This window comes from Rhinolophus sinicus, chromosome 16 (genome assembly GCF_057876585.1).
Source record: "Rhinolophus sinicus isolate RSI-liver-muscle chromosome 16, RSI-T2T, whole genome shotgun sequence".
Classification (NCBI taxonomy): Eukaryota; Metazoa; Chordata; class Mammalia; order Chiroptera; family Rhinolophidae; genus Rhinolophus; species Rhinolophus sinicus.
The window spans coordinates 4,402,133-4,424,202 of record NC_142516.1 but is presented as its reverse complement, the minus strand read 5'-3'; the positions used below and the strand labels follow the sequence as shown (position 1 = coordinate 4,424,202).

General features: G+C 56.6%; 1 protein-coding gene across 16 annotated transcripts in view; it reads right to left on the bottom strand.

Annotated features, from left to right (window-relative positions):
- The window catches only part of RAPGEF1 (Rap guanine nucleotide exchange factor 1), a 133,314-nt gene that overhangs the window by 5,531 nt on the left and 105,713 nt on the right, over positions 1-22,070 (bottom strand). For 8 of the 16 annotated variants that reach the window (XM_074331228.2, XM_074331227.2, XM_074331230.2 and 5 more), the window contains 12 exons: positions 15,979-16,251; positions 15,037-15,129; positions 13,261-13,349; positions 10,686-10,797; positions 8,862-8,937; positions 6,002-6,086; positions 4,046-4,138; positions 2,900-3,085; positions 2,069-2,153; positions 1,834-1,928; positions 555-633; positions 346-447 (listed from right to left, as the gene is read on the bottom strand). In XM_074331228.2, the coding sequence (XP_074187329.2) occupies positions 346-447; positions 555-633; positions 1,834-1,928; positions 2,069-2,153; positions 2,900-3,085; positions 4,046-4,138; positions 6,002-6,086; positions 8,862-8,937; positions 10,686-10,797; positions 13,261-13,349; positions 15,037-15,129; positions 15,979-16,251 (1,368 nt within the window). The remainder of the gene's footprint in view (positions 1-345; positions 448-554; positions 634-1,833; positions 1,929-2,068; positions 2,154-2,899; positions 3,086-4,045; positions 4,139-6,001; positions 6,087-8,861; positions 8,938-10,685; positions 10,798-13,260; positions 13,350-15,036; positions 15,130-15,978; positions 16,252-22,070) is intronic. The other 8 variants (XM_074331234.2, XM_074331235.2, XM_088793091.1 and 5 more) reach the window with 3 other exon arrangements.

The following is a 22,070-nucleotide window of genomic DNA, read 5'->3' as shown; positions in this document are numbered from 1 at the left end:
AGCACTTGCTCTGAAGAAGGCTGCCCAGGAGGCTGTCTGGCCTGCTCACAGTACCCCCCCTACATCTAATGTGGCCCCAGCCCAAAGGAGCCCGTCTAGGAGCATGAGGTGAAGGAGGGAGCCGGTGGAGCGGGGAGCCCGGCAAGCGCCCGTGGAGCGACAGGACGCTGGGATGGAATGACCCCAGCACCAACCACGAAGCCTCTGACGGCCCAATGGCTGCAGCGCAGAGGCAGGAAACTAAGGTGGGGGCTGTCCCAGCCACACAGCAGGTAGGTGGCAGAGCGGGGACCCCAGCCCAGGGCTCCGGTCCTGTCCCGAGTGCGTCCTGTCACGGCCGCTCACCTCTGAGGTCTGCTTCTGCCACTCCAGCCTGCGGATGGGCGCCGAGTCCAGTGCCGAGAGGATGGCCAGGTAGGAGTTGAAGTTGTTCAGCTTCCGTAAATGCTGCAGGGAGGAGGGGTGGCCGTGAGGGCGGGTGCGGGGTGGGCGGCCCGGGGTGTCCCGCTCCGGGGCAGCGTCTGAGGGAGCGGGTTCTGGGGGACCACGTTTACCTTCATGATCTTGATGAACTTCAAGAGCAGCCGCTCCCGGTCCTGGGCCTTCTCCTGTAACATGATAATTGACCGGACCCTGCATGGACCAAGGGGAAGAGGAGACGGCTGAGCTGACCGGTCTCCCTCAGGCCCCTGGGAGGTCCTGGGCAGATGGGACGTGGACACCAACCTGCTGGCCATGAGCCCGTGCCTACCGAGTGCCCTGGGCTGGCAGGGCTCCAAGCGTAGCCCTCGTCTCTGCTCTCAAGGAGCTCAGGGTGCCCCAGGGGCAGGCAAGAGGCCACAGTGAGATCTGGTGGCCAGTGCCCACACCAGGAGGGGCACCTGCAGCCACGCAGGTGGGGGCTCTGGAGGATCAAAGCAGAGCTTTCCCGACCCTGAGCACCACAGAGGCTGGAAACCAGCTCGAGAGAGGAGCAGGCATGTGGGTTAAGGGGCCACCTTGCTAGACACGAGGGTACCTTGCAGAACCTCAGTGCCGCCAAAGGTCAGCCTCGCACATGGACCTCACGGTGACCTCCACCCTGTGGTTTCCCAGAAACCACTGCCAGCCACTCAGAGGAAGTGCCACCTGTGCTTTGCCGCTGCTACCCCTGTAAAGGGCGCCTGCAGATACACCTTGGGGACTGGGGCTCTGCAGGACCCACCCGCCCCCCCTAGGCAGCCCCCCAGGGGTGTGGCCAGAGCCTTCTGTGCCCAGCAAGGGGCCAGGTCTGGGGCCATGTACACGCCCGTCAGCCCTGAACCCGCTACGTCCTATGCTGGCTGCCTGACCGCTGGCTGTGCTGGGAGACAAGCAGGGACAGGAAAAGGGAGCTGACCCAGTTCTTCTCCGACAGGCGGTCCTTGCAGCACTGAAAATATCAGACCCCCCCCACCTCGTGGCAGTGGTGGACTGTGTAGGGTGGGGCCGGCCACACGCTTCCACCCTCCAACCATCTTCTTGATCCCGAGAGCCTGTGGGGACACCTGTGTCATCGTGAAGAGCCCACAGCTCTGCTGTGTATTAGAAAAAACACATGGGCTCCACGTCGCTTTAAGAATTAGAGGCGACATCAAAGTATTAATAGGCCCCACTCCTTGGCTGTTCTCTTCTAGGCGGGGGCAGCGTCATGTCAGTGTCAGCCCTGAGGCCGCTGGCCTGGCAGTGGGCAGACTGGCAATGCCCAGTGCAGGATGGAAAACTTAACACCTCGCCCTGGCCTCCACCCACGGCACAGCCCGTGCAGGTGCGGCCGTGACAACTGGGGCCACGCACTGTGGCCTCCTCTCTCACCAGTAGGACATGTTGTTGAAATGCTCCGTGAACTGGGTCAAGTTGGGGCTCTTCTCCTCATTCTGCTCTTTTGCCCAAAGCAAAACCTCAGGAATCTGGAAAAGGAAGTAAACTGGATGGAGCCGGAGCCCTCTGGCTTTCCTGCGATGGTTCAGTTCCTCTCATTCAGGGACAGGCCGCAGTGGCTCACCCGGGCCAAGGAGAGCCCTCCCCCAAGCCCCGCTCAAAGCCGTACCTCTATTTTATAAAAGAGCTCGGCATCTAGCAGTGTCAGCTGCTCGGCGATTTCATGACTGTGGAAGTCATGCAAGGTCCCCGGCCTGGAAGACAGAAGCACGAGCCGGGTGGTGAGTGGGCAGACACGGTGGGAGCTGGGCAGGCGAGCACTGCAGGCCTCGGCACCGGCTGCGGGACAGGCAGGTGCCGGCCGTGCTTCACAGCAGCAACGCAGAGGCCACCAGGCAGGTGGGTGGCCAGTCAGGAGCAGACCATGGCCCTCCCTGGGACCACGGCGGCAGCCTCCCTGTCCTGCCTCTGCCAGGCGGGTCCCTTGTGAGCCCAGGGACAGCTCGGCTGCCCAGAACTCACTGCCTGACCCCACTTCCAGGGCCCAGTGGGAACAGAGATGACGCCCTATGAACGCAGGCTGAACACTCACTAACAAGGAGGTGACAAATCAACAAAGGTCTACTACTGGGGCTGAGGGGCAGGCAACAGGGTTGGACGTGCATGCAGATTGAGGAACGTTCGGGGCTGGGCGAGAGTTAACAGCTGCCGTTTTAGTGCCGGACAGAAAAGTAAGAGCTGACCAACCACAGCCCGAAACCCACTCGTTTGCCTCCGGTCCTGGTAAGCCCCGCATGCCCTGGTGCCCCTCTTCCTCGTCACACAACATAACGTGGAGAAGAGGCCCAGCCCCCAGGGAACCCACAGGGTTCCTGGATGCACCTTATCCCTGGGCCGGGCAGAACCGGGACTGGAGGCTGTAGGGCTGGGAGGGGCCATGGGGACGTGGAAGGCAGAGGCAGGGGCTGGAGAAACCACCGACGGACACCTGGCGACGCACCTGGCTGCTACCCCCCTGGCTGCCAGGGGCTGGTCGGAGTTGGCACACCGGAGCAGCTTCTTCTGGTCCACCTTGTCCAGGATGTTCTTCCGGAGCACGCGGGCCAGGCTGAGCTCCCCGCTGCACACCAAGCGGAAGACCAGTTCCATCAGCAGCTTCAAGATCTCTTCCGTCAACTCCACTAGGCTAAAGGGCCAAGGCCACAAGGTGAGGACGGGAACCCAGGACAGGAAGAGGACTGCTGCCACTGGGTCCAGAAGCCACCTCCAGATACCCAAAGGCCAGTGGTATCCATCAGCAGAGCTGGGAAACCTCTTATGGGAAGAGAGCGAGAGGAAAGGCCTTGGGACGGCTGCCTGGATCCGTACAAGTGCCAAGGGTGGGCCCACTGGTAACAAGTGACCACCATTCTCCCAGCAAACGTTTGCTGGCGCTGGACAACGCTGGGGCCTGGGCTAGGGAGGCAAGTCCAGTCCTGGAAGAGCTCCTGGGTCCATGGGGTGAGAAGTCCCCAAGAGGTCCTGGCCCCTCAGACTAGACACCCCAGAACTTGCCCTGCACAACACTCGCCTCGCCTGGAGGTTGCACAGCTGTGCAGTCACTGTCTCAGGCTGCCCTTTCTGGATGAAGGGACTGACTCAGTCTGGTCCCCCCCAGAAGGGACTCAGGCTGGCCCCCAGAAGACTGACTCAGGCTGGTCCCCCACCTCCCCAGAAAGGACTGACTCAGGCTGCCCCCCAGAAGGGAAACGCCTTGAAGGCAGTATCTGGGAGGTTTCCTCCACAACCCGGGGGAGGGCCTGGCTGGAGGTGCATTTGTTCAATGAATGGACATGGACAGTGCCGCACATGTTAGGGGCGCGTGGAGCTGAGGAGGGCAGCAGAGGGCCCCGCCCTGGTGGCTAACAGCACGGCCCACTGTGCACTAGGCCTAAGCTATGTGCAGGAAGGGTGGGGCCCCTGGGGAAATCGGGGTGGGGCTGGGGCTGGTTTAAGGGGCCGGGTCCCTTCCCCCGAGGGGAAAGCAGGAGGGAGTGAGCTCTGTCCAGGGCTGTGGGCAGGCTCTGTGGGCACATACCCTGGGGGATACGCCGATCTCGGCAGAGACACATGCACCGGGCAGGGACCCCTAGGCACAAGCACTCACCAGAGCTCATCCACCACCCGCACCAGCACGAAGAACGTGTTCTTGCTGACGCGCTTCTTGAACGTGTCGGCGAAGGGAGAGAACTTCTCGTACGTGGGGCACGGGTTAAAGAAACAGCTGGGTCACACACACAGGGACGGGTGATGTGGGCGGGAGGGCTGCCTCCTTCCAGCTACCACTGACTGAGTGCTGTCGGGGTGCCAAGAAACCTGGGGGCTCGGGGAGGGCACAGGGCTTGTGCAGGTGGCAGGGCCACCAAGCAGGACTCAGCCAGACCCGACTGCTCTCCACCTTCTCCCTCCTGCAGAACCGTCCTATGCATTGCCCAGTCCTGCCCTTCTGTCGGTTCAACCCGAGGTTCCTGCCACTTCCTGAACAGCCCAGGGCTGCCCTGCTGAGCCTCGGCAGGGAGCGTTGGTCACAAACCACCCCGCCACCTCCCGGGTAGGTGCAGAGCTGTGTTCCTCCTCTCCTGACGAGTTCCCCTCCGTCTTCCCGCAGCTTCAGAGGCCCCCTGCAGCACAGAGGCTCCTTCCCCACAGCACCTGGCTCCTCCCGAGACCACGTTCCTGCCGTCCTCGTGTTAACCAACTCTCTAGACCCTCTGACTCCATCCTGCCCAGCGAGGCATGAGAGCTCAGGAGGGAGTCAGACACCAGGGACAGTCCCCAGGGCCCGCAGCACAGGGCTCACTAGCCAGCTGTGCCCAGGGTCTTGAAGCTGTAACGTTTCCATTAACATGCTGGAAGTGGCTGAGCAGGGGAGGTGCTGAGAAGCTAAGCTCTGGGGTCAGAGATGTGTGTGTGCGTGTGCGTGTGCATAGTGGCCGCTCTCTCACCAAACAGCCACATGGGTCACAGCCTCTCTGAGCCTCAGTTTCCTTAAGTACATACAGGAAACAGCATAACGGCATTGCCCGTAACGCAGTAACAACCTGGACGTAAAACAGCCACATAGCTGGTGGGGTTACAGGGGCACGAGCTTATGAGCAGCGCGCCCGACACTGGCAGGATCCCCACAAGCGTGAGTTACTGTCATTTGCGGAGCCAGGCCTGCGAGCGACTGAACCTGTGAGGCTGGAGAACCTGTCTCTGTAAACGGGGGCCATGGGGCCGGGGGAGAGCAGCAGGCAGGGTCTGGAGGGACAGGAGGCAGGTGGGGAAGCCTAGGGCTCACGGGAAGGAAGGAAGGGGAGCAGGGACTCCACACTTCCTGCCTGTGACAGCAGCTGTCCAGCAGATGGCAGTCATGGGCTGTGACACGGGGAGGTGGCCCAGTACAGGGGACCCTGGGCTGGGCCACTCTGGGAGCAGCAGCTTCAGGCTAACCTCGACAGGATGGGCAGGTTTGGACCTGACAAAGAGGCACCAAGCGTAGGGCCTTCTAGGCCCCGGGTGGCTCCGAGCCATCGCTGCAGGCAGTGACATATGAAAGGGCCAGCTCGCGGGGCAGATGTGGGCAAGAGGCAGGAGCCGAGTGTGTCGTGGACGAGCTTTCTGTCCACTGCCAGGTCTGCTGGAGGCTGTCTGTCTCGGTTCCCTCAAACCCCGCACCCTTTGTACCTCCGCACCCTGCGTCAACACCCAGGAGCTCAGTCCAGAAGTGCTGACAACCTGGGGCTCTGCAGGGGCCTGTTCGTTCCTTCCCTCTCAAAGCCCATCAGGTCTGGGTCAGAATCACCCAGTGATCACAACTCTGCCAGGCAGCACACTCTCTGTTCCAGGCACTTCACAGAATCTCACTTCAGCCCTGTCACAGACGGGCAAGAGGCTCAAAGAGGAAGGCTGGCCTGAGGTCCCAGATAGGACATGGCAGAGCAGGGCTGAGCAGCCCCACCCGCTGCCCACCACGGGGTGGCTGAGTGGGCAGGAAGACCCCGCTTTCCCCTGGAGAGGAGCTATGGAAGGAAGGCTGAGTGTGTGAGGTGTGGGCCAGGGCTGGGGGCCGGAAGGATATCTGTACTGCAGCTTCTTGATGAGCTCCTCGGGGGTGATGAAGGTCCTGTAGGTGGTTAGGAAGGCCTCGCAGTACAACACCAGGTCTAGAGGGAAGAGCAGTTGATTAGTGACGCCTGCACTGGCAGAGCACAGACGGGCAGCACGCTGCCTGCTGCAGCACGTGCCTCCCATCAGACACTGAGGGCTTCTGGTCTGTGCCAAGACTTGGTGATCCAAAGGGTCTTAGTCATCATGGGCAGAGAGAAAGTAACTCATTCGTCAGCAGGATTCTGAAGCTAAATCATAGGTATTACTTTTAGATGGCAGGGCCTAGAAACAAAAACTTGGTCATTTCCATATACGGAGACCTAAGGAAAGGTTGAAGGGGCAGAGCTCGGCACACTACTAGAACACGCAAGTGGGCATGCTCGGGTGCCAGGGAAGGGCAAGGCCAACTAGGAGGAGCCTGCCTCTGGCAGTCGGGGGCACGTGGGCTGGCAGCTCCCACTCTAGAGGGGCTGGTTCTAGCCAGGGACTCCTGACCTTTCCAGAATCACAACCGCCCCGTTTATTTGCAGTTGGGATGCACCCTCCTAACCACGTACTCTGTGACACAAAAGAAGAAGGAGAGGAGTATTTTACACGCAGGTGCTCCCCAAGGCGAACGACCTGGCCGGGCCTGTGAACGCCAGAGCTCCTCGGAGCTGGAGCTGAGGACGCAAGGCCTGATTCAGCTGCAAAGCTGTGCTCCTCGCTGCAAGGCTGGGCGCGTGTGCACACACTATGTGAATTTTCTTTTGTGGACATGGACCGCCTTCCCCTATCTTTTCTCATTCATCTCGCTGAGTGGAAAAACCTCAGGGATCCCCACTTCTGCAGCTGAGCAGTGCAGGCTTGGCTGACCTGCCTCCTGCCCCTGCCTTTGTGATCACCACCTGGGACAAAGAAGAGGAAAAGCAACACCTACTCCTGCATCTGGGGTCTGCATGGGGAGGGGTGCTCAGCTGGAAGGGCAGGTGTCATGAGGGAGGCTCAAAGGCTGGAATCACGGCCGGGTCCACCGGCATCACGTTCAGGCTTCTCCCTGGGCCCCCAAGCTCACTGTTATGTTTGGGCTTTTGTTCAGAGGGTCTGCGTAAGAAAGCAGATGGGCCCAGCACACGCCAACGCCTGCTTCTGGAAGGCTGGATCCATGCTGCACGCCTGAGCGCGGGCCTCCTAGTCCAAAGCCACCTGTGGAGCCGGCTGTGTGGCCCAGGGCTTCTGCCTCAACAACCCATCCCAGGTACAAGTGACTGGTTCCCGGGAGCCTCAGACTCTGCATAAAATCAGGCAGAAGCCAGCTGCCCGCAGACACCCTCTGCCAGGCAATCGGCACAGACTAGAGGTTCTCGGGCTGCCCTGACGCGGGGCGCCCTCTGCCCTTGGCTACAGCTGGCTGCTCCTGGCAGGACAACGGAATTCACTGCTCAGAGCCGAGGAATGGAGCCAGCTACCATTTCAGCCCTTTACCTTTGGGTAAAAATGAAAACCGTTCCTAGTGGCCGGCTGAGGCCGGAGCTCTGACCTGGCCGGCACAGAGGACGGTTTACTGCAGAGAAGTAGAGCAATGGCTGCTGTAAGGCTGAGAGGCGCACTTCCCATGTGCAGGCATGGTTCACATTAGCTCATTCCCTCCACACCCACTGGGCACTGTGAACCCCCAAAAGCTGGGTCACGGGGGCTGAGGAGCGAGGCTTGGGCCAGTGGCCGCCCGAGCCTGCGAATGGCACAGCCGGAGTTCGACCTCAAAGTCTCCAGGACTGGGCTCTGCCCCGGGCAGACAACACCAGGGGTGAAGAAACCCTGGATGGCAAGGCAATGGTTGTGGTGCGTTTGTGGGAGCCATTTCTTCTTTTTCTCTATTTTTCCAATTTTCTGCAACGTAAACATTATTTTTGTACTACTTTCCTAATTTAAAAATTCCCAGAATCATTCTGTGTAACATACTTCGGGGAATTTGCTGTAAAAACATAGGTACTTGGTGACTTATAAAAATGAAAATTTGTGGTGTAGGGTTTCAAGATTGGGGTGTTTTAACTCCTTGCACACCTTACTTTAACACTGCTATTACACTATCCTTTTAATAATTTTTAAAATGTGAAAAGCAGTGTGGCGAGAGGCCTGGTCCAGCTGTGGGGCGCGGGCACTGCCCCTGTCCTGTCCGAGGTCCCGGGCACCTTCTTCCCAGTCTCGTTGCCCTTGCAGAACACCACTTGGAACAACAGCTCTTCTGATAGCTCAGCGTCCCCCAATAGGAGGGTCCCCGCTTCTGCAGACCCTCAGAGGATCAGGACACTGAGGGTAGAGAACCCTGGCCCGTGATGGCGACGCCCCTGCTGTACGACTGAAGGCTCCTGGAGAGAACACACGCTCCCCAGGCGTCTCCCAGGGGAGTGCATGAATGGAGCCCACCCAGCAGTCTGGAGGGAGTCCTGGCTCAGACACCAGGAAAAGCACAGAAGGCTGCCCGCGAGGTCTCTTACTATTACTACTAATGCGTCATTGCTCGGGGGGCATCTGCAGAGCCCGCTAGGTGCCGACTCTGCCCTGGAAACTTGCCCCCCCCACGAGCTGTGGGTCCCGGGGGTCATCACCACCTTGCACCAACAGAGGACACTCGCCGAGGGGGCCGAGAAGCAGAGGCCTGGCTCTGAACAAGGCTCACTGGTCCCCGAGGGTGGGCTTTCCCTATGTGACCCAGCAGCACCGCCGTCTGACCTGCTAAGGGCTGGTGGAGAGGACAGAATAGGACAGGGGAGAGGAGAGGACACAAGAGGGCGGGGCGGGGGGGGGGGACTTCTGACACAGACGAGGCCACTGCGAGGGCCCTGCCATACCTTTCCTGTCCGTCTCCGTGGCGTGGACCAGTAAGATATCCCCAGACCCCCCACGGACGTCTGGCCCGTCGTCACCCTGCAATGACAGTAGCACAGGAGGGCATGAGGCAGCACGTGGCTGTGAGAAGTCGCTTTCCGAAGTCACCGGCAGGGGTGAGACGACAAAGACCTGCCCGCAGAGGTCTCAGGCCCCCTTTCCCTGTGCTCTCTGAGCCCGGGAACGGCGTGGCCGAGTTGCCAAGGCCGGGCATGCCCGTCCAGCCTGCCCACCGCTCCGTGCTCGGCAGACAGGCACGGAGCGGAACTCATCCGGGAGGTGGGTGGCCCAGGGGCTGCCACACACCAGGGGCGCCAGAGCAGTGCTGAGGACACAACTAGGTCAGGGGACACGGCATCATTCCTGTTCCCGTTCACCAACCCGTGGGTCAGAGGCATGAGGAGGGAAGTTCTCAGACTGGGGCCAGTGGGACCCGTGGGACCCGTGGGGGGCAGGCAGGTCCGCCAGCAGTGTCTCCCAGGTAACCGGGGCAGCAGGACGGTCTCCAAGCACGTTCATGTTCCTAAAACTGCAGCAAGCTGCCCTCAGATTACATCTGTTTCCTCAGGTGGAAGGACAGGTCACTTGTAATGTCACAGGTCCTTCCAGGGAGCCCTTCTTAGAGGACTGTGAAGTGTCACAAAGACATTTAATTTTACCTTACTCTGCTTCTATGACCAACGACTGCTGCCTGCCACTTAAGGAAAAAGCCTTATTTCTGTGGGCAAACAGAGGATTTAACCCACATGTCTAGCTTGGAGCCCAAAAGAGCTGTCACCAGGGCCACTAGGGCCCAGAGTGGAAGCCCAGGCCACAGAGCACCAAGGCCTGGCCAGGGGCCCCAATACCCCCTGGTCCATGATTCTGAAGGGCACACATCCAGGGACGGTGAACCTGCTCGGTCTACAGCCCTCATTCTTGCAGACACACCTGCCTCTCCAGGGCCTCAGTGTTCGCCATCGTCCTGAACACCTGGGATTTCCAGGTATGAGGGGGGTGGTCACCTATGCCCATGACCTGATTTTTCAGAAGAAATTTTTGGCACAGGTATGAACCCTCACCTCCCTCTGCACCAGAGCCAAATGCCCCCAGCCCTGCCTCCTTGGCTCCACCCGGCCCAGCAGTGCACCAAGGGCAGTGTCTGCCTGCTTGTCCGTGCATCTGTGTGTGCTGCCATCGAGTTGGGGCCCAGGAACGGTCACTTCCATCTTATTAAGCTACTCCTCTGTGTTTCCAGAACTGCACGGAAGAGGGAGGCGAAAGGCTCTCTCAAGTTAGCGCCTCTTTCATTTGACAAGCTTGGGTGGTGTCTTTACCGAGAGGCTCTCTCAACAAGGACGGGGGAAGCCTGAAATCCTCATCAGCTGTGTGTCCCCTGCTGAGACCGCGGTGCGGCTCTCCTACCAGCAACAACACAATAACGTGTGGTGCTCATGAGGGCCCAGCACACACAGGCCGGGCGCTGAGAACCTTCCGTGGGTTTCGTTCTCACAAACCATCCATCTGGAGCTTAGAGACATTCTGTCACTTGCCCATGATCACTCGCTGGCCGTATCACAGAAGGGGACAGTACACTTTATCCTGGAACTCATCCACGCGTCCAGGACCTTATAGCACCTGGTGGCACCGGCGGTGGGCCAGGACAAATAGCGTGGCAGGCGGCTGGAGGGCCAGAGCCTCACTGGGGTCTTTCTGCTTGACACACGTCAAGGCCACCTCTCCCTCGAAGCCCCCTCACCCTCACTGTGGGTCAGACTCTGCAAAATTAAGGCCTGCGAAGGGCTTACCTCTTGCTTGAGTGTCAGCCTTGCCATGATTTCGTTGTGGTCGATGAGGGACAGCTCGTCCACTTCCTCCTCCGACGGGGCTGATTCTGGAGCATCTGGTGACTTCGACGCCCTGGAGGGAGAAGTGGTTTGTGTTGCAAGTGGAGGCCCTGGAGGCTGGGACAGTGCAGCCCTGTGCATGGGACCTGCCTGTCAGAACTGTGCCCCTGAGCAAGGCCGCCTGTCACAGCTGCAGTGTCAAGCCCCCACCCCGGGAGGCCTCAGCCATGGCCGGAAGCCAGAAGGACTGGATTTCTAGCTCTGCTACTGATGAGCTGTGTGACCTCAGGACATTTCCTGTTCTCTCTGGACAATCCATCTGTAAACTGAAGGGATTAAGCAAAAAGATCAAGAAGGTGCCCCTGAGCTACTGAAGTAACTAATGGTCTCAGTCACTCTGTCAAAGCCCGCGGCATGTCCAGCCAGTTCTCAAGGAGGGGCAGCAACAGGCAGGCCGGGCGGGAGAGCGAGTTCCGCAAGACTTTGCCAAGGCCACCTCTCCATGGGACTGAGGAGAAGCATGAACCCAGCCGGCCGGCCCTCGTCCCAGGGGCACTGGTCCAGCAGGAGAGACCGACGTTGAAACAAGCTGGGGGCCCGGCCTCGTCTGAAGCGCAGGGAAGCCCCCTGACGACAGGACAGACAAGCTGAGACTGAAGAGCTGAGCAGGAGTTTGCCAGTGAAGGGGGAGGAGAGAACCCCCCAACAGAGGGAGAATGTGGGCGGCAGGGGCATTCCAGGGGCAGACGGGTGCCGGGTCTGCAGCCACCTTCCTTTCCCCTGGAGTTTTCTCCCATATTCCGATTTATATTTATGAATCTCATGATGGATCCTCAGAGGCATTGGCCGCGCTTATGGTGACAGGCCATATTTTTAACCCTAAGTATCTAAGCCATAGAAGTTTGTGTCTTCAGTGAGACCACACAGATGGGCCAGAGCACAACCATGCGCGCGTGGTCCTGGGAAGAACCGTCATCAATGTCCAGTCTGTGGTTTGGCTTTTATGGAAAGAGAACATCCCCTGACTATTTCTAACCAGCCAATGTGGTCATCCTGCGCTTCTGCACAAGGGCCATCGGGAACTGAAAATGGCACTCTTGGGCCCAGGGCAGCTACAGAAGGATCCAGGAGCTGCCGATGCCTGGCACAGACACCCGTTGCCACTAGGTGTTAAACTAGAAAACCTACCGTGTTTCCCCGAAAATAAGACCTAGCTCAACAATCAGCTCTAATGTGTCTTTTGGAGCAGAAATTTCACTTATAGTAAAATAAGACTGGTTTTTATATAATTAATATAACAATATAATATAATACCGGGTCTTATTTTAATATAACATAAAACCAGGTCTTATATTAATTGTTGCTCCAAAAGACACATTAGAGCTGACTGTCTGGCTAGGTCTTATTTTCAGGGCAACATAGTATCACCCTTGCTTAAGACTTGGGGAAACCCTGGCTGGCAGACGACTTAGACGGACACAACGTGGAGCACACGAGCAGTGGCCCAGAGCAGGCCGGGGGCGGCCGTCGGTAGCAGGCCCCCAGAAATGCTTTCCAAGTTTTCTCTACCGTCTCCCGCTGTTTTTCCCGCCTCTTCCACCACTTATACTGGGGCCTGACAATGACAACTGGCTCTGGTGTAGCTTTGCGCCCAGGACCCCAGAGGTAGCTGAACATCGGCCTAAAGAGGGAGGAGAAGCTTCATTTCACAAAGAAGGTGACGCCATCGTGAAGGTGCAGGTGACAACACCCATTTGCAGGTCCGACACGTTACGTTTCTAAGGGGGTAGTAGAGGAATTTACTGCCTATTTCTCCACCTGGTCAGGTTTGACTTATGCTAACACTGGAAAATGTTACAAGAGATTAAAGAGACACACAACTAAAGGCAATGATGACTCCTGAATGATCGTGGTTCTAATAAAATAAGCTATAAAGAACATTTTAGGGAGAATTAGGGAATTGATATGAGGGAATTGGTTATTCATTTTCTTAGGTGTGATAATGGAATTGTAATCAGGTAGGCTTTTAAAATCTTTTAGGAGGCATGCTGGAGTATTTAGGGACCGAGGGTCACATCTGTAACTTACTTTCAAATGGTTTAAGAACACAATATACACGTGTCTCTAGAAACTCACAAAAGAAGTTTTTTTCCGGGGGAGAATATTTAACACTTCCTCATTGCACTTGAACTTGGAAGAGATTGGCCTAGGATTTGAAAAAGAACAGACTGTTGTGGGCAATTTGTAAGGTGGATATATGTGTGCAGATAATCAAGAAGTAAAGGCAGACTGTCTGCTAGAACGAAGGCCTTTGAGGGGTGTGTTATGAGTGATTTTTTCTGTTTACTCGCACTTTTCTGTACTTTCCACATTTTCTACCCTGAGCATGCATAATTTTGAGACTCAGCAGAAAGGAAAGAGCGTGGGCATAAGGCACCAGCAGGCCTGGCGTGCTGGCTGGCAGGGCAACCCAGGCTGTTCCCACCAGGTGGACCCACTACTTTCAGCGTGCTGGCCCCACTGGGTCACCTCCTACCTTTCTCCGCCGTCTCTGCTTTCCTTCCCAGGTGCACTGCTGACCGAAGAGGGGTCTCTGGGATGTCCGTCTTTCACAGCTGGTAATTCCTAAAACGAGAAGTCGGTGCTGGGTCTGTAACAGGCGCCACGCTGGGGCTGGTGTGCTTTCCCAGTACTCCTGACTATGAGTGGCTTTGGAGCGGAAGTTCCTACGGAGCGATCCAAGATGTGAACAAGCTACCCACGAACGTGGTTCATCACACAGAAAGCACAAGGCCCTCTTCAGACTAGCATCTTGCCTCTGGGAAGAGTAACAGCTGCCAACCGAGATGAAGCCATACTAGCCGCCTCCTGGAAGAAAGAACGTCCCAGGCGCTGCCACTCTGCAAACTGGCTCGGCCCTGTGCTATGGGCCTTGCACGCACGCCTCTTCTCGCCTGGCTCGCACCGAAACCCTAGCTGTTAACTGGCATTGTGTCCATTCACACACAGAGAGACAGAGGCTGCGAGAAGCAAAGGGCCCTGCCCAAGAACACACAGCTACAAGGCTGCAGCCTCGACTCACACCAGGTGTCTACCTCCCAAGGCTGTGTCCTTAACCACTGGGCCTATAGGTGGGCAGCAGACCTTTGGGACTTCCTAGTAAAAACATTCGTCACAGCTGCAGGGCTCGGCAGCCTCGCAGTTATGCTTCCAAAGGGTCCGGCTGCTCACGTGCAGAAGTGCAACCTCCCTCTTTTCCGGCGGCCTCACTTCTTCCTGCGGACCTGGGCCCACCCCACTGGGTGACAACACGGCGCTCTGACATCCCTGGTCTGCCACCAAGGCCACGACGGGCAATGAGGGCAGCAAGAATACATGGGCCGTCGTCATGGAGTGTCTGAAGTGACGCGGTCAGCACTGACCATGATCACGGGCACGGGGGGGTCATGGGTGGCCAGCCCAGGACACACGTGAGTGTGCGGAGGCTAAAGTGGATGTTTCCGGGGGCAGAAGTGACCAGAGGGCACAGGGGAGGTGGGAGCTCCAGGGGAGAAACAGCTCAGCTCCCCCACACTGCCTCAGATCCCACTGGAGCGAGGCCCTCGTCCCACAACATGCAAACACCTGAAGTGGGTCTTGTCAAGGACCCTGTGGGCACCCCCTTGGGGGGCCGTCTTAACAGCACTGACCACGCTGCTCACGGGCCGGGCTCTTCGAGTTGATCACCAGGGAGGATCACCTCAAGGACATGTCCCGTCCCGCTCAGGAGGGCGGGGGGGGTGGGGTTGTTTTTGAAGCTTTTGAACTTGCTCACGTTTTGCTGCAGCAAAACCCAGAAAGCTGACTGCTCGGCTGCTGAGCCTCGACTGTCACCCAGCAGTACACAAGGGTGACAGTGTCAGGTAGTTGTCCCCATCTCAGGAGGGAGGGGCTAGCTGCACTCACAGCTTCCTGGCAAGCAGTTAGCAGAGGGACGGAGGGCATGCTGGGGAGGGGGCAGGAGGACGGGTGCCAGCACCAGAAGAGGGGGCAGGGCGGACCCCGGAAAGCACGCCATACACGGCCAGGCCACCAGCAGGCTGCTCCCTACATGTCCAGAAGACCCGTCGGCCAGGCACACGAGCGCCCCACACACCGAAGCAAAAGCCAAGGGAAGACCGCCACCAGAAGCCATGTCCTCTCCCTGCGGAGCCGAGCTGGCTCTGGTCAGGCTGCGGGGCCCAGTCTGCTAGTGACTGGGAGGCTCAGGCAGACGAGCTGGGCTGAGCCCTGCCGCAGGCCACACGCACCAGGCAGCCCCGAGCTTACTTACTCCTCGAGACTCAGCCAGCTCCTCGCTGCTCTGGCCAGAGGAGTACAGACTGACGTATTCACCCTCACCAGCCTCCTCACTGGCGTTTTCACTCTGGGGGAGACAGGATAAGAGGAAAGGTACATGTGACAGGCCCTCCCACAGCCCTTACGGCTCAGAGACCAGGACGTGCCCCTCATGAGAAAGGGAAGCCGGCGATGGACGGACGGTGTGTACTCGCTTCTGCTGGGCAGCCCTGCCCAAGATCAGAGAACAAAGCCGCCTTGGCCACCTCTTGCTGTGTTCCCGGGGACCTACGGTTCCTGCTGCATCTTCTCCAAGATGTCCAGGACCATCCAAACTGTCCTGGGGAGGCACACTCCTCCCCGCTCTGCTGTAGGGGGACTGTGGGGTCCCCAGCATGGTGGGAGGCAACCGTGGAGGGAAAGAAGCGACACATCAAGACCTGCTTGCCTGCATCTGCTCTGGCCCACCCACTGTCCTTGTTCACTCCGACCTGCTAGGCAGCACTTCCCTGGCTCGGATGGAGGTCTGCAGTCAGCTTAGCGGGCGGGAAAGCAGGCCCCGCGTCCTCAGCACCGCACGCAACTACACACGCAACTGCCTTGGATCTCTGTACCTTCTCTGAAACCACCGACCAAACAGAAAACTCGCAGCATTTTCTCTTATGTTTACGGGAACTGAGTCTCTAAATGGTCACCAATCCACTTGTGGACACTCAGAACCCTGGTTTGTTGGGAAGTTTGCACAGCAGGTTTCATTTCTGTCTGGGAACAGGTGGGCTACCGCTTCCCACTTCACCCTGTGACCTTCCACAGACCCCAACCCATCCATGCTGCTGATGGGCGCAGGCCAGCAACAGACCTGCCAACCGGGGAAGGGAGGAGCTTTCTCCAAATGTGCAGCCCCACATGCAGGGGGGTGCGTGTGCTGAGTTCTCACCGAAGGCGTCTGGGGCGAGTCAGTGAAAGAGGTTTCGGAAGCAAGGCAGACAGAGTTCCCATGCAAGCTGCTCTCCTGAGAAGATGAAAGAGGCCCGTCCACGGTGCTGGGAGGCGGCCTGGCTACGGCGGGCACCGCTAAGTCAGAGCTCTGAGACTGGTGGACAGGTGGGAAATGTGGAGAGGAAGAGGAGGTAGACGGAAGGAAAGGTTGAACGGAAGCTTGGTTGTGAGGCACGAAATCCTGGGAGTAGGACCTAAACACAGATTTATACTACAGAAGCAAAGTGGAGAACAAACACAAAACAATAGGATGGGAAGAAGAAAACAGACAAAAGAAAAATGATTAGATTAACTGAGCCGAGCTCTGACAGGCTGTTCACAGTAATTGTACCAAGGGCCGCTGACGGGCCAAACCGACCTTCTGGCTCAGGTCCCCGGCCCGGACGCACCCTTGAGAATGCCTGAGGACGGGCTGGTGTCACCCTCACTGTCTGCAGAGAAGGCTGCCCCCAAAGGAGAGCACGCTGCACGCACCGTCACACAAGCCAGTCTGTCTGTGCCTTTTGTCTTTTCAGGATCCTTGTGGCTAAATTCAACATGTACGGTCAGACACCTGGACATATTTACTCGTAACGAACCTTCTAGGTAAAACTCTTTGGATTTACTCCTTGAAAGTCAAACACTACAGCCTCTGAAACACTGCAATCCACCTCAAATCCTTTTGGAAGGGAAGGGCATAAGCCTTAAGAATTGTCAGAAGTGTGCTATCCCAACACTACAAATTTCTTTGAGTTCGTTTCCCTTCCTGACCAATCTTTTGGTTGTTTTCTTACTTTTTAAAATAAACAAAGTGATCTTGCAATGCCTCTTATGTCCCCATGGAGCCCCCAAGTCTGAGATGTGACCATGCGCACCCACAGTCCTCGGAGCCAGCCAGCACCCCTGGGCCTGAGCTCTGCTGAGAGGGACGAACAGAGGATCTCTGAGACCACTGGTCACCAGGCTAATATGACATGTCACCACGTCCCGCAAAGGGCCTGCCAGCACGCTGCTGTCCCAGGGAAATGGGAGAGGAACATGTGGAAGGGACCACGTTGGAAGTCCTTGCCAGGCTCATTTGCTAACGAAGGATGCCAGAAGCTGACCAAGGTCAAAGGAACACAAACGTGCACATCACTTAGGCAAATGTTCTCTGCATTTTGGCATAGGATTTTTAGAACCTACAGACAAGGAAGAGGAGGAAGAAACGAAATTTAAATGAACTCTTTCCGTGGTTTTTCAAAGCTACACTTGAACCTGGACGGAAGCTGGGGCAGATCCAGGCACAGGGAAGCTCTCCCTCTGCCCTGCCGGGCTCCTCGCTGCACCGACGGGTTGCAGGGTCTTTCTCCCTCCTCGGGAGGCCACGGCCCCCTTACCCACCGTGAGCTCCAGTGCCTGCTGGTTTGTATCCCAGACACCGGTCCTAGGTACCTACTCATTCTTACACGTTTTATTTCCCCACCTAATTCACAAACTCAAGGCCAACCCTTGTACAGTCAAATGAATTAGTAGAAGTGCCATGTGTGTTTGACCAACTGACACTAAAGACTTCAATTCTTGCTGGAAGTGAATTTCTGTTCACACGCCTTCTTTCTAGAGAAGGTAGCTGAGAGGACCACTGGCTCAGCACCCCAGCTCTGCTGCTCTCAGTCCAGTGGCTGTAGAGACTGAGTGTTAGTGCCCTCAAGAGGCTCGAGAGAGAGAGGCTGGCCCTTCTGCCAGGTGAGGTTACAATGCAAAGTCTGAGACACGGAAGGGGGCCCCGATCCGACCCTGCTGGCACCCTGACCTTGGACTTGTAGCCTCCAGAACTGAGATAAAATTTCTGTTGTTTATTAGCCACCCAGTCTTTTGTTCTAGCAGCCAGGATGGACTCAGTCCAAGGCCAACTCTTTCTAGAGTCCTGATGCTGGCCCCATTGACGCCCTCCCCGTCATCTCTCTTAGCACGGAAGCAGGCCCTACAGTAACTGAGCCCCCCCCCCCACATACATGGTTCCTGTGTGTAATCACAAGAGACACTAAGCTCGGTAGGATCTCCCTAACTGATCACATGGCGTTTTAAACAGGTTTAGATTTGACAAGTTCAGGGTGGTGGGCTCCCACGCTGTGGGGGCCTTTCCTGGGAGCTGGCACAAGGGCAGTCGCTAAGAGGGCACATTTTCAAGTCACACAGACCTGACCTATCTCTTTCTACTCCTGTGAACCTGGGCAAGGGACTTAAAGTTCTCGAACCTCAGTTTCTTCCCCTTTAAAACGGGGATGAAAACAGCAGCACTTCTGTCCCAGGCTGTGTATGGATTTAATGGTGATGCCTGGTGAGTCCTGGGCACAGCACTGGCATGTGACAAGCACTGCCATCCGTGTCAGCATCCTCCCTTGCCCTTCCAAATTGGTATCTGGCAACTACTCCACACAACAAGAGCTGAGGCATTTAATAGGAGTCTAATACATATTTACAAATGAAAGAATCCTTAGGAATGGCTTCTAATCATTATGATAGAAGTGCCCAGAATCCTGCCTGATCATGGCAGCGTGTCGGTGTTGAGTGTGGAAGGTAACAGACAAGCTTCACCCACTCCGCTCGGGGCAGGGCCACAATGGGTAACCGGGAAGGAGGCTCAGGGACGCCGCCAGGGGCAGCCACCAAGGAGAAGGGAAGGAGGTCGGGCTCCTCCTGGACAAAGCGGCTCGGCTGCCCCGCCCTTCCCCTCCCTCCCGCTCTCCTCCCTCAGGGGCTCCAAGCCTGGGAGCAGTGCTGGTATTCAAGTTATGCAGTCAGTCCTTCGTGCTGGGACAAGAGCCAAGCTTGAAAAAGTACCTTCGAGGGGGTGGGGAGACGCAAGGGACTGCTCTCTAATCACCAGAAAGCTCGGTGCCTCTCCAGCCGCTGCAGTCGCTCTGCAGATGGGAGGGCCACATCGGGGCTCATTATCATCCCATTGTCAACAAGTCTGGTCTCTATTGCTTCCCCAGAGAAATATTTCCAGGCCCTTTAAGATCATATTTATTCATACGAGCAGGGAGAAAGGCAGAGTTGGCCACTGAACAGAAAGCCAACTTCAGCAGAGCCTGGAGTTTATTTTAAGATCTGGCTGATGCCCGGCTGTGCCTCTGACAGAGCGGCTGCACTCTCCGCAGCAGGAATTTTTATTTATAGCCAGAGAAGGACTGTTTGGGCTGAGGATTTTATAATAAGAGGAGCTGCCTGTCTGGAGACTGCCGGTTTCTGCAAAAGACCTGGGAGTGCCAGAGCAAGCTCCTGAGAAGGAGAGCAGGCAGGAGAGGGGCGCGTTGCCCCCAGTGTCAACCCCGACCACACCATCCAAGTGCCACCGAGGGCTGTCTCATGGTGATGACAGTGACAGCCACTCTTACTGAGTGCTGCCTGCAGTCAGATGAGGGGCCAGGGGTGCTGCATGAATCATGTCATGTAATCGACACGAAGTGCTGTGATGATGCTTATTGCAAAGATGGAGACACAGGCTGCAAGGGCAGGCCACGTGTCTGGGAGCCCACGGCTCAGCTCCTAGGAGGTGGTGTGGGGATGGCCTGTCTCACACTCAGTGAGGGTTCTGAGCATGTGACCGTCCCTAACCATGCCATCCCACAGCTCTGCAGGAGACAGCTGAATTCCGCTCGGAGACCTCCTCAGCTGAGTGTTCTGTGCCGACCAGCGTGCAGAGGGCTGTGAGCTGAGGCCTGATATACTACAAAGCCAGGGCTGCAGAGAAGACCTGCCTCATGACACACGCTGGAACCTGCAACCCACCCTTGAAAACACACACCTGAAAGAACCGCCAGGTCTTCCGGGAGTTAAGGATGAGTAAGCCCGACGACCCTGTATGTTAGTGTGCGGCCATTCACACGCTAAAAAGCAAAGGCACCCAAAGCTGGTCAGGCACCCGTTTTCAGACACTTTCTCTCCATTATATTCCTGGCAAGAAACATGACGAGGGACGGGCCCTGCACTGTGCTGGCAAGAAAGCAGATCTTTAAATGAAACACTGCTTCACTACAGCATTCCATTCCACTGGATTCCTCTGATTACCAGGAAGACTGGAGTGCCCGAGGAGGCAGGCGGCGTGCCAGCAGCTGCGGGCTAGGGCCACGGCCCAAGGACCCTGATCGGAAGGGCTGCTCCGTGGTGACCTGAGCTCCAAGCTATGAGAACCTTCCACGCTGCCAAGGGCAGGGAGACGCAGACATTTGCGTGAATGGACTCGCTGTCGTGGTGAAGTGTTTGGGAAGAACAGAAGTTGCCAGAGAACCATCATTACTGCTACTCTTAGCTCAAGCGAGGCTTATGGCTTCAGTGTTCTTGGACGCTACTTAGAAAAACAGGTAAGTTATTGGACAGCTGGTTTTCGGGCTTAAATTTTTATCCATCATTTGTGAGAAAACACACATGATGTTAAGGGACGCTGTTGTTCTAGTGTGGTTTGGGTTTCCTTCCCCTGCGGAGATGCACTGGGACCACAGCTCCGCACCGGTCCTGGGCTCGGAGGGGGTTGCCACTGCCAGCAGGCGGGGCCTGAGTTCCGGCTCTGGGAAGGAAGGCGGCCTTCGAGCTGCTGCACAGCACTCCACACCGTCTCTGGGGAGGGAAGGTCTGGACACAGGCACGTCTGATCTGGATCCCAGAGATGGGACATCATCACTCCTGGGTCCCCAGGAAGGACTCTCGAAGACACTGTCACTCCACGCAGCAATCTGGAGAAAAGGCTGTTGGCTTTGCCGCCTCTCTCCTTCCTGGTCCCAAAGAACTATGTTTATGAAAGCCATCCTTTGGGTCTCAGCTAGGCCCAGAGGCACCTTCCTTTTTTGACGCACATAACAAAATAGATTTTACGTAAATGTTGGAAGATGACTTTCCAAAGCCAAGTGGCGGTTCTGAGGCTGAAGCAACAAACGCCTGCCCTGACGTCCTTGCACCCCTGGCAGGGGAGGCGCTTCGGGCAGTCCTTTTGTGTGCACGATGAGAGCGTTCATCTTACAAAGAAAGGCAACAGCAGCATCACGCTGGGTCCGAAACATTTCTTTCTAAATAAACTTCTTGGTGGAGTCTCTCTTTTAAAACCACTTGAGCATTCTAACGTGTATTTCGTAACAAAGGATGTGAAAGAACAAAAATGTGCGTGGCAGGATTTTAGGAAGTAGGACAGGTAAAAGCAGACATTACTCTTCTTCTCATGTGATGTCTTTTCACAACATAGATCACAGGATCTTCCTTGAAAACATGACATTTTTGGCCAATGGCTCCACGGCGAATTATACTCCTGCAAAAACCTACAGCTCACTGTGAGGTGCTCTGTGGAGTCACTAATTGCTGACCTTAACAGCATCAACTCTTTATAGAAAGACTTACTCCAGATTAAAAAATGATTTGAATTTAGTTCTAGAAATCGGACTGGACTATTTTTATTTTTACTCAGTTTGGATTTCAACAGCACGACAGGGACTCTAATTTACACTTATTCTTAGAACTCTATTTAGAGCCCGTAGCTACCCTGTGTCAGAGCTCGAAGGCAAAAGCACGCCTCTCGACGGCTGGCTTGTGTGGACTCTTCTTTCACCTAGCCTTCCCCGGTCCCAGTACTGATTTATGGGCAATAAAGCACTTCCTAAAGGCCAACCTACCACTCTTTTTCACCATGGGGTTCCGGATTCCAACCATAGCTCTTAAGATGCTGAACAAATGGTTCAGCGTCTCTATTCTGGTTTGTCCATCTCTGGAGCGGGGGAAGAAGCATCCCATCACAGGGCAGTGGGAAGGGCCCTTGACAAGCAGACAGGTAGCTTGAAAACACGAATGTGTGTGGACAGCACCCTAACCTTCATGTCACCACAGGACCCTCACAAGGACCTGACCAGCTGGACTGTCCTGGCTGGAGCCGGAAGTACACCTGGAGCATTCCTGTGTCTGAAGCTGGGCTGACAGCACTGACCACCTGAGATGCCACGAGCATCAACAGAGGAGCCAGGAAGTCTTCAGAAGTGAGCGCAGAAGGGGAGTCACTGCTTGCCTTGCGAACCCCCAACGCGTGGA